Consider the following 12,360-nt stretch of genomic DNA (forward strand, 5'->3'; position numbering starts at 1 on the left):
TATAAATATATTACATTGTATTTACATTTTAATTTAATAAATTATAATAATTATTATTATTACACTATCATTATCAAATAATAATAATAAAGTAATATTGCCATATATGCTGTAGAGTTGTTGAAATATGTCATTACATATTTATTATTATTCATAACAATAAAATATAATGTTCCACTGTGTTTGTGTTCATAATTACAATAATGCTTTTATACACATTTGAACATATCTATGCCATCTGTGGAAATTTTGCTTTGTTCTTTTACTGCAACAAACCAAAACAACCCACGCAGAGCTTGCCGGTGTTTGTTTATCGGGAAGCGGTGTATGTGTGTGTGTCTAGACGCTGAAGGACCCGGATGTGATTCGGCCGAGCGATGGAGGCTGAGCGGATCCGGGCTCCGTCCCACATGTAAACAACACATTAAGCGCTCTCCTTTGTTTAAGAAAAGCGAAACCCGCCTCGATCAGGAGCATGAGATTATCGCACAAGAATCCACTCATCTGAACACCAAAATGTCGATGGAAGATCCGTTTTTCGTGGTGAAAGGGTGAGTTTATGGCTTAGATCACTGACTGTGGGCGAAAAGCAGGTAACGTTAACGTTAACGTACTAGAAAGGAGAAAGCGAATTATAAGCTTATGAGTTTTTTTATGGTTAATCTGTTCCGTTTACCAATGATAGCCTTGCGCACGAACGCTTAAAACAGCTGTTTCAACCGGTTTCAACGAGATCGTTATCATGTTGCCATGACAACCGTCATGATCGATTTTCCCGCCATCGTGTCATGCCATTAATCGATATCCGTGTCGTGGTTTTATTTGAAGTGATATTATTGTGTGGTAACACACACCTGCTCTTTGATATATTATAACGTTATTTACGATTATGTGGTATACTTGGAAAAAGTGCCATGTAAATACTATGGTAAAAACAAAAGTACCATGCTATTTCCCAGTGACATCTTCACTCTATCATGATACACGTACAAAAACCTTTTTTTTTTTTTTTTGGACTTGTACCATGGAATATTCGGATATACCCAGTGCCGCTGCTAGCCATTTTGGTGCCCTAAGCATAATTCCTTTATGATGCCCCCCACCCCGACCCCGAGAAAGAAAAAAAAACGTTTGTTTTTGCCAGTTTAACTTTTTATTACCAAACATAACTCAATACCAATAACACACAATAGCAGCATCACAGTATAAAAGTGAAGAACACTAAAAAGAGAAAGTAAAATCTTCACAGCTTTGCTGACTTTGTAAACAGTCAACAGAATATCAAAATTAAAAAAATAGCAAAATAATACAGACTTTTTTTTTTTTTTTGCAAATTCAATGTCACTTTGAATAAATTAAATGAAATAATCATCAATAATTACTAGGGCTGTCACTGATTTTTCCATGTCTAAAAAAAACGATTTTTCCTTTTTCAACGTCAAATAACGGACGAACGTAAAGAGAGCACTGGAAACACTCAAGTCAGCAATATTTCTTATTTATTGGCTTGAAGTCTTGTGCAGAATAACAAAAATATATATGCAGAGGGGACGGCTGCCATAACAAAAGAAAAACATCACTGAAGGCTTCAACCCGGCTGCATTTATGATTTAGGCAATTCAAAAATCTCCAAGATTATTTTAAATAATGATTTAATCCATTTCAAACAACGGTAAAAAAAAAAAGAAACTTCAAATGGACTTGAGAACAGGCCGTGTGTGTGTGTGTGTTTTTAACTCTTGTAACTAGATGCGCAAATGAGGAGAATTCGCGTCTACCGTGCCGCGAGACCTCCAGACGCGTGGAAACACGTCTTTACATTGTAAGTTATAATAACATACTTTGCTAATGCTAACATTAACGTCAGCAAGTTCGAGGCGCATTACGATTAGCAGCAGCACGCACATGCAGCACATTTCCCTTACGTTCTAGACTAGACCGGACAATTATTAGATATCTTTCTTGTTCCCCTTTTTTTTCTTACATATACATGGCTAAAATGTGCCTAATATTTCTTTGGGCTAATGAAATAATACCGGCATTTAAAAAAAAAAATTAATTAGGCTATTTTTAGTGCCCCCTCAGCACTTGGTGCCCTATGCACAGTGCGTGATGCGCGTGGTGGGAGCGCGGCGCTGGATATACCTTGGAGTGCCATGTGAATACTATGGTTTAAGTCTAAATACCACGGTACATAACAACATATAATTATTATGCTTTTTGGACATGTACCCTGGTTTATTTGGACGTACCTTGGAGTGTCATGTGAAAACCATGGTATAAGTCAAAATACCATGATACATGTCTAAAAACATGTCATTATCATGCTTTTTGGACATGTACTTTGGTATATTTGGATGTACCTTGGAGTGTCATGAGAAGACCATGGTATAAATCAAAGTACTATAGTATTTCTATGTGATACCATCTCTGTGCCATGGTACATGTCCAAAATCAGGATTTTATTTGTAATATCTTGGTGTTTTTATTTATGTCAAGCCTAACATCTGCAATGTCATTGTTCCAATACTGTTGGGTTCCTGACTTTATAAAAAGGTTTAATGGATTGCTTTTCATCAGAGAGGTGCAGAAGGCTGTGAACACAGCTCAGGGGCTTCATCAGAGATGGATGGAGCTGCTACAGGACCCGGGTGGAGCCAGCAAGGAGGAGGTGGACTGGACCACCAATGAGCTGAGGAATAGTTTGAGATCCATTGAATGGGACTTGGAGGACTTGGACGAGACTATCAATATCCTTTTGTTTCTGGTAGCCAATGTCTGGACTTGAAATGGTTCAGGTGTTAATATGTCGTAGCCTTAACCTTTTCTTTAAGTATTGTGGAGGCTAATCCAAAGAAGTTCAATCTGGATGCGATGGAGCTGGCCAAGAGGAAAGCCTTCATCACTAGCACGAGGCAGACAGTCAGGGTGAGCAGATTGGAGAGACTTACACACATCTGCTCCAATGGCTCATGGATATCTCTAATTGATTTTCATTTTACAGGAGATGAAAGACCACATGGCTAGTCCAATGGGAGTTACAGTGCCCGAGATAAAAAATCGGCAGGTTTGTGATCAGACTATGAAAGTAGGACCCAGATTATGATTTGACAAGTTTGCCTATCATCTCATGACAGTTTTTCCTCTCATATTAGACTTTAATGGGTGATGGTGGGTCTCATGGCCCAATCTGGCAACCCAGTGCTGATAAGTACACCAGACTAGACCGGGAGCTGCAGACGGCAAACTCACAGTTCATGGAGGAACAACAGACCCAGCAACAGGTACGGCAACACATCATATTTAAGAGGTGATTATCCCGATTAGCATATTGAACCATATTTCCAAGCTCTTATCAGGACAGTGTGTTTTATTTCTGAACATCGCAGCTCATAGCAGATCAGCAGGATGAGCAGCTGGAGCTGGTGTCGGGAACTATTGGGGTCCTGAAGAACATGTCCCAAAGGATCGGCCAAGAGCTGGATGAGCAATCTGTGTAAGTCACTTTGAAACCGGTGAAGTTAGGTAGTGTGAAATCTTTGTCTGTGTGTGTGTGTATAGGTTTATATGTAATTTCATTTAGGAAAAATGTGTGTATAATATATAGATTATCATTTCTATTTTAAATTATATATAATTTGGAAACAGGATCTATAAATAGAATATATTAAAATAGATTATTTTTTTTTTAATGAAGAAATGAATTGTTTTTTTTTAATGAAGAAATGACATATATTACATACATATACACACAGTTTTTAAATAATAATTGCTATATATATTTGTCTTTAAAAAAAATGTTTTTATATATTCTTATAAAACAGTTTTTAAAAAGAGTTATATATAAAAAAAGAGATATATAATATATTAAATAAATTCATAATATATTAAATAGATTACATATATAAATTATATATATAGCAATTATTATTCAAAAACTGTGATCCATGATATATATATATATATATATATAGTTTTCTCTAATTATAAAAAAAAAATAGAGATATATAATATAATATATTAAATAAATTACAAACCAGAGAACAAAGTAGTATGTGAGAAGTTGACCTGCTCTTGGCGTGAATCGTGACAGTTTGTCTAGTCGGTGCGGGTGATTTAACTCCTAACTTTCTGTTTCGATTCTGACTGTGTGTCTGGCCTATTTTCAGAATGCTTGATGATTTTTCACATGAGATGGACAGCACTCAATCCAGACTGGATAACGTCATGAAGAAGCTGGCTAAAGTTTCTCACATGACCAGCGGTGAGTAATACAGCAGCGGAAGAGCAGACATGGTTCATTTACAGTACTTTCAGCATTCATTCAACTGAAACCTCTTATTTGAATATTTGACATCCTATCTGACAGTATTTACTTTTGTTTTATTACAGTTCAAATATTATGCTGTTTTAATGTAAAGTAGTGCCGTCAAACGATTAATCGCGATTAATCGTTTGACGGCACTAATGTAAAACCAAAACTTTACATAAAGTTGGCACTCTGGAAGTCAAACTTCCGGACCGTTTCAGAGGAAACATTTGGTTGACAGCTCAAGAATTAAACTGAACTTCTCCTGAAGTTTGTGGGAATGTTTTAAAACCATTTAGTTCTGTCGTCACCGTAAAACCTCTACGGCTATACAGATTAGCCATTAAAAACACTGTCTAGCCTAATTATGAGTGTTATATTCTCACTTGACCCTTCAGATCGGCGACAGTGGTGCGCTATCGGCATTCTTCTGGCCATCCTGTTTGTGGTGATCATCCTCTTCATTGTTCTGTGAACAGCACTCCTCCGTCCTCTGCCACTACAGCACTCCCTCCTGCGAACGCTCGCTCCAGCAAAGGTGCTTTGGAGATAAACGAACCCTTCCTCCATCTTTAGTCCATGATACAGCAGAACACTGCTGCTTCGTAACCTTTATGCTTTCTTCTAGACAACCCAGACCGAAAAACGAATGTGTAACATAGCGTGTAAAAACAAGGGCTGTTTTTTTTTCGGTTTGGCGATAATACGGTCTGAATCATTTCATACAAGTTGTGTCGTAATCCAGGGTAAACCATTTCCTTCCAACGGACCATGATTTTAAAATGCTTAAAGGCATATTTCGCCCAAAATGAAATGACCCCATGATTTACATGACTATTTTCTTTCAGAAGATTACAATTGGAGTACATTTCCTGGCTCTTCCAAGCTTTATAATGGTTTTTAATGGGATTTTGAAGCCCAAAAAGTGCATCCATCCGTCATAAAAAGCGCTCCACACCGCCCTGGGGGTTAATACCGGCCTTCTGAAGCAAACTCATGCATTTGTAAACGAAAGATATCCTTATTTAAAACGTAATAAACCATAATCTCTGGTTTCGCTAACTGTGGTTCACGTGTTCATGAGAGAGCGGCGTCCCAGCGGATAGCGTAGGCGTAGCATAAGCTCTGGTGAGAAGCGACAAACGTGGAAGCACGGAGGAGAGAGCTAAACAAAACAGATCACAAATTAGAAGTACAAAATGAGAATTTGTGAAGAGACCTGTTGAAGGATTTCGAAGAAAAGCTAGAGGAGATAGTTTTTCCTTTGAAGTAAACAAAACTTGGTTCTCGCGAGACTAGCATATTCTCACTGGAGTTAATGCTACGCCTACGTCCTCTGCTGGAACGCCACTCTCTCGTGAACATGAGTACGACAGCGTACATTATGGTTTATAAAGTTTTAAATATGTCGGTTTTTCTTACACAAACACAACACTGTGGAGCACTTTTTATGATGAATGGATGCACTTCACTGGACTTCAAAATCTCAACACCCATTCACTGCCGTTATAAAGCTTTGAAGAGCAAAGAGCATTTTATTATATAACTCCAATTGTATTGGTCTGAAAGAAAAAAGCATATACACCTAGGATGGCTTGATCATGAGGTAATTTTAATTTCTGGGTTGGTTTAGACCACTGTAAATAATCAACACTAAATAACTACTAATTTACTAAACACTGGAGTTATAATAAACCAGATATTGTTTAAGCGGGTATGTTACTGATCGTACTAATGCGAGTTAGTTATTTACTGTCAAAGTGTTTATTTCCGTGTGCTTGGTTTACCTTTTTTTTACTTTTGAGTTATTGATAATCAGTTACTAGTGAGTTTTATTCATGCACTACAGTTTGTTTCTTTAAACTGAATGGAATTGTGTTTTTAACAGAAACGCTAATGTTAAACTCTCCGCATAACTGGCTGGAAGTCTTTAAATAATAGGTTAGCAATTCAAATATTAACAAAAAAATTGTGCTTTAGTAAGCAATAAATATGTGAATTGCGTGACAATTGGTTATTAATCTGTAGAAAGTCTGAAAACGGATCACTTCAGATCAGCTGAAGTGAAGTTTAGGACCAAATATATTTTAGTATAAAAGCTAAATTTGAGAAATAATGGTTAAAGTAATAGTTCAACGAAAATTAAAATTTGCTGATTTTTATTTTTTGGTGAACTATTTCTTAGTTACAAGTCACAATTTAGCCAGTGCCTTAGCACAGACAAGGGTGAAGTTACATTTCATTTTAGAAAGCCTGGCACTTGTGACAAAACGTCAGATTGCGTTTCACATTCTTAAACTGCTCAGCGAGGATGTTCGTCCAGTGTTTCGAATATATATTTTCACAAGCTGACGGTTTGCGCTATATTTCCACTGCTAGCTCAAATGGAAACATATGAAGCAGCTGTTGCTTAAATGAAAATCGTCGTATTTGTCGTCTCTCGACAGCACAACACTACATATTCTGTGAAAAATATGAGTACATTTATCTTACTGGATATTTGTATTGTTTTTGTTTTGTTTGTATGTTTTAATAATCTCTCGGGTAAATCACACAAATAAATGTTGTTTTTGACCGCCAAAATCAAGTAAAACCCCCACCCAGAAAAATTTAATAGTATTTTGCATATGAAAATATGCCCTTTTTCCTGCATTGTTAAAGCCTACATTATTTACATGCCAGTTAAATACATTTATCATTACTGTAATGTGAAAAAAAATCATGAATTTTATATGTAATATAGTAATAAAAGTAATCTGCGCTAAATTACTTTAAATGTATAGCAAATATAATTTAATTTAAAGGGGGGCTGAAATGCTAGTTTTCACTCAATATCCTGTTAATCTTGAGTACCTATAGAGTAGTACTGCATCCTTCATAAATCTAAAAAGTCTTTAGTTTTATTATATTCATAAGAGAAAGATAGTCTGTACCGATTTTTCCCGGAAAAACACGACCGGCTGGAGGCGTGACGTGTGGGCGGAGCTAAAGAATCACAAGCGCGAGTAGGCTTTTGAGTTGAGAGCATGTGGAAGCTGTGACATTACCGTGAGGGAAAACCCATCATCCAAAACAAACCATGGCTTACAGTCAGATTCAGCCGTTTATTTATGATCCAGAATCAGATCCCGAGGCTGAAACTGAACGAGAGCAGCAGCAGCAACGACTCGCTCCGAGCGGGGCTCGAACCCGGGTCTCCGGCAGGTGCAAAAATGGGAACAAAAATACTCCTTCAAACGTACAACTTAATTTTTGAAACTTTGTCCATGTTTAGCATGGGAATCCAACTCTTTAACAGTGTAAAAAACTCAGTATGCATGAAATAGCATTTCACCCCCCCTTTAAAATCGATTACATTTATTACAATAAATATTACTAACTTTTCTTGTAATTTAATAAACATTTTTCACATTACAGTAATGAGGATTAATAAAATGTGCCCAATCATGCAAATAATGTCATAATGCAAAAAAAAAAAAACAAGTGTGATCCTAAAAATGTGAACTCTGGACATTTTTGCCAGACTTGGTGTGATTTACCCTTCTACATGCTCCAGCTTTCTGTTTTTGAGCAATCACACCCCTTGCTTTTCAAAAGCATAAGGACAAATACAGGGAATTTGCAGTGGTTTAGTTTACTGTTTAGACATTTCCATCGGCCCGTATAATAGTGTTCAGCTGATTCTGACTGCCTTCGGTCACATGATGCAGTAGGTCAGCTCTGATTGGTTCGAAGTATGACTGAATCGATTATGCAATTTTACGATACAAATAAAATGATGCGGTTGCACAATTAGGTCACTGTTGTTGAGTCGCAGTGACAGAGCAGAGAGATCAAGGTAGTGAACAGGCTCATAAACGCTGTTCTTCCTGACTGTGTGAATTTCAGTTGTACGTGTTTGTTTGTGATGTTTGTTTGCTCCTGAAGAGAATGATAGAAAAGAGTATATATTTTTTTTTAGCCCTCATTGTTGCTCCTCGTCCCTCATAAACTCTGTCAAACCTCCTCATGTACCCACAATCCCTCAGTCTGTCACTGTGTGAAGCTCTGAGCCCCATTAAAAACAATTCATTGAAAAATGGTGTCGGATTGAATTCCTGTCGATGTGAGGATATAAATGGAATGTAAATACAAAAGAAAAATGATCAGTAAAAATCTGTGAATTATGTAATTTTTTTTTACATCTATTATGAAAATATATGAATACAATTTGATTTATGTGTGTTAAAAATAATCTATACAGTTTTTTTAAATGTACAAATATACATGTGTTGTTATTTTTTATATTTAAAAGGAAATGATATAACATGAATATATAAAAATACAAAATGTATTAAAAATATACATAAAATACATTAAATTACAAAGGATATTAAAAATTATGAAATCTAATTGGATATTGTTAAAAATTTGTTTAAAAAATTAAAACTAAGTTTACACCATTTTTATTGTAAATATTCTTAAGTATCAATCTACAATATGTATTATATCACATGATTTGTTTAAAAATCTTAATAGATTAATTCATACAAAAGTTTTTAAAAAAGATTAAAATAAACCATAGCGGATCCATATTTTTAACATTATTATTTGAAAATGTAAAAAATTATGCAATTTAAATAAAATTACTATTAACAAAATAAATGTAAAGCTTATTATTTAAAAGATATTTTAACAATATGAAGAGCCATTTCTAGAGCTTAATGTGTGTTGATGCTGAATGATCCTCTGAGTGATGTTGTGGTGTCAGGCATCTATCAGAATATCAGCACTGATGATTGTGTAGATGGCGAGCGTTGGTCTCTAGATCAGAGCCGTTCACACTGATCTCAGGACAGGTGGCCTCCCCTTCCTCCCTCTTCTGTCTGACCCAGTAATGATTGAAGATCAACACCTGAGTCCCACACACACATTCATCACAGCCAAACCACGGGCCTCCCTTACACTGAACTCTTATAAGGAAACATCTGTGGACCAGATTTCATTTATTGCTACAGTATTATAAAATTGAAAATATTTTTTATATTATACATTAAGATTAATAGTAAAGAATGAATATTATATATATTTTTGCATGGAATCTAAATGTTAAATAATAATAAAATGACAATTCTTTAACAATCAATCGTAATTCTGTTTTTTTATATTGTTATAACTTTGCATATATAGTATGATTATTATTTTGTTCCTTTAATGTATTTTATATTAATATCAATATTAGGCCTATATATGTTTATGCAAAGTAAAGCATTTAAAGGATTAATTTAAATTTTATATTAAATTTATATTATACACAAATATTTGTAATATATAAACATAACATATTTTTCTTAAATATATACATGCATGTGTACGTATTTATACATAATAAATACCGTACACACACATGTACATAAAAACTTTTATTTTAGATGTGATTAATCACGATTAATCGTTGCCCAGCACTAAATTATATATCAAATTAATATACAAATATTTTTGGTATATGCAGTGCAAAATATTGACAGCAATTCTTATTTCAAGGAGAGATGTACATAAACTAGTGATGATATTTGTGGCTAAAATTGGCTCTGCATAGCAGGAGTGTTTCTAATGATGGATTTCCAGACTGTGTGTGTGTGTGTGTGTGTGTGTGTGAGGCAGCAGGTGCAGGATGCAGGTTCGGCGTGGGGCTCCTTTATCCCGCAGTAAGTGGAGGGGACAGCTGAGCTCTCGTACCCATGGGGAGGTGGAGGTGGGGAAAAGACACACTCCTCCGCCAGCTGAGCTCATTAGCATCCCTACACACAAACACAACATCAACCCGCACTTGAGAGCAGCTATCATGTTTATGAGAGTACAGGACGACTATAAACCTACCCGGAGTCCTGTTGAACAGCTGTCGCGGACAATCGAGAAGTCACTTCTCTTTTCTAGTTATCGTGACACAGCTATGAATATTGGGTAATGAAGCATATAATTGCTTAAAGATGAAGCTTGTAAATGCATATAAGCATCAATAACGACATGAATGAGATTGTGCAGCTTGGTTAGAAGTTTTTTTTATTTTTAATTAGTTTTGTAAATGTTCTGACTTAATAAATGCATGTATTTGATTGTTTTGTTTGGTGTGTGTGTGTGTGTGTGTTTTCAATGTCGTGACTAGGATGGAATCAATCATTGTCTAACCAATAGGGAAGGACAGGCGAGGTTATTGACCAGCTCATGTGCTTCACCAAGACCCTCAAACATGTCTGTAAAATCCTTCTGCTCGTGTTGTTTTGTCATTGATAACCCCAATCCTGTATAGGCTACTCTTAAGCCCCTTTCACACTGCCATTCCGGCAAATACATGGGTAAAGTGTTCCGACATTTGTTCCCGGGTCGCTAGATTTTGCACTTTCACACTGCCAGTGATTACCTGGGATATGTCAGGTGGGTAGGAAGTCGACCAGAAGTTGAAGTCGGCCGCGTGCCGCCATCTTGTAGCAGAACTTCACTTGCGTTACCATCCCATTGACTCCCATTCATTTTGGCGTCACTTTGACAGCGAATAACTTTACATCTGAGGCGTTTAAAGACTCCATTTGTCCATTAATTATTTCTAAAGAAACATGAAAATGTATAAAAGGCTCCATTACCTTGTATCTTACTTTATGTTCCCGTAGAAGCAGTTTTTGTAAAAAATAGGCTAACGATTGCGTCTTAACCAGCGACTCTCTGTCGCGCAGTAGAGAAATTACCATATGGACACGAGGAGAAGCTCGCAGGCAATCTTTTACTGTCTATGAGGCTATCAGGGGGACGTGGAGGTATAAAAAGTCAAGTGAGATTATTAATCAGAATACTTACTCCTGCTCACTCATGCCAAAGAACTCCCCGCTCAAGATCGCCGTTTCTGCAAGATTAACGATGGCAGTTTGCACGCACAGCTACTAGAAGATTTACATCTGGCAGACAGGTTGCTGACGCCATCAGGCTTAGTTTGAGTCTGCGCGTCAGAAACGGAAGTGCAAAAAAATAGCTAAAAATGGGCTTCACTTGTCTCAATTGAGTTCCAATGGGGTCGCTGTGTCCATTTCTTTTACTGTCTATGGGATACGTGCGTGCTTTCACACACAACCCGTAAAGATCCTGTAACGACACGTGACATCAGGGCGTGACGTGTAATGTACGAGTCGAAAACTCTAGGCACGTTATACTTTCACTGAAGCAAGTGAACGATCTCGGCGTCAGCGCGGAAAGTGAGGAACTAACTGATCTCTGCTTCATTACAGTTTGCACATAATTTTTTGATGGGAACATTGATCTTCCTTCAAAACAGCCAGTCAAAGAGTCGTGCGATAACGCGCGTCATCACTACAACATGGCATTAGATCTGCTGTTCACACAGCGCTCGTCCCGGGTCGAACCCGGCAATGTTACTAGGTCCCCGACCCGGTTTCAATGCCGGAATCAATCCCAGGACGTGGTTGCTTTCACACAGAAGGCAACCCAGCAATATGCCGGGTCCGACGTGCAGTGTGAAAGGGGCTTTAGAGGCCATTTCCACAGCTCATATATTTGTGTTAAAAAAGTGAAACATGAGTAGTGAAATTATATATATATATATGTGTGTATGTGTGTGTGTGAAATGGAAAAGCAGCGCAGTAGGATGTATAATCTTTTTCTGTCACAAAACGTGTATTTAAAAGCACAATACGGGGCAGTAGAGTAAAAAACGCAATAAATTTTTGTATAAAATATTTTAATGTTATAATTACATTTCAGTGTGAGATGTGAGGGCAGTTGTTAAATGCAAAATTTTAGCGCATGTTTACACTGTGGCGCCGAACCCCTCACGAAAGACTGTGATTATGAGCGCTTATCAGGAACAACTAAACACTGGATATCTGAAAGTATCTCAAATATTAAAAGTTCGCAGCATAGAATCTTTCAAATACGTCTGAGAGTTTTACACACCGGTGGCGACATTTCCATGCCCTGAAACGTGATGCTGAACGAAACAAACTGTGATTGGTTGTTTGATGTGTCGTTCAAATGGCCTCATAGGCGGGGCTTAGCCAATGAAA

The 12,360-nt window shown here is 36.8% G+C and overlaps 1 protein-coding gene across 1 annotated transcript; it reads left to right on the forward strand.

Annotated features, from left to right (window-relative positions):
- The first annotated feature begins 332 nt into the window (after positions 1 to 332).
- stx6 (syntaxin 6) lies at positions 333 to 6,768 on the forward strand. Its single transcript, XM_026198381.1, has 8 exons — positions 333 to 551; positions 2,581 to 2,750; positions 2,834 to 2,928; positions 3,005 to 3,067; positions 3,156 to 3,284; positions 3,390 to 3,496; positions 4,170 to 4,264; positions 4,708 to 6,768. The coding sequence occupies exons 1-8, from the start codon at positions 517 to 519 to the stop codon at positions 4,782 to 4,784; spliced, it is 771 nt and encodes a 256-aa protein (XP_026054166.1). The 5' UTR covers positions 333 to 516; the 3' UTR covers positions 4,785 to 6,768.
- Positions 6,769 to 12,360: the final 5,592 nt, after the last annotated feature.

Source organism: Carassius auratus, chromosome 22 (assembly GCF_003368295.1).
Source record: "Carassius auratus strain Wakin chromosome 22, ASM336829v1, whole genome shotgun sequence".
Lineage (NCBI taxonomy): Eukaryota > Metazoa > Chordata > Actinopteri > Cypriniformes > Cyprinidae > Carassius > Carassius auratus.

Excerpts from the sequence above, each read along its gene's own strand:
- stx6 (XM_026198381.1), top strand. The coding sequence starts at position 517 with ATGTCGATGGAAGATCCGTTTTTCGTGGTGAAAGG. Across the intron at positions 3,068-3,155 it reads CCGAGATAAAAAATCGGCAG|ACTTTAATGGGTGATGGTGG; the intron begins GTTTGTGATCAG and ends CTCTCATATTAG. Across the intron at positions 3,497-4,169 it reads GAGCTGGATGAGCAATCTGT|AATGCTTGATGATTTTTCAC; the intron begins GTAAGTCACTTT and ends GCCTATTTTCAG.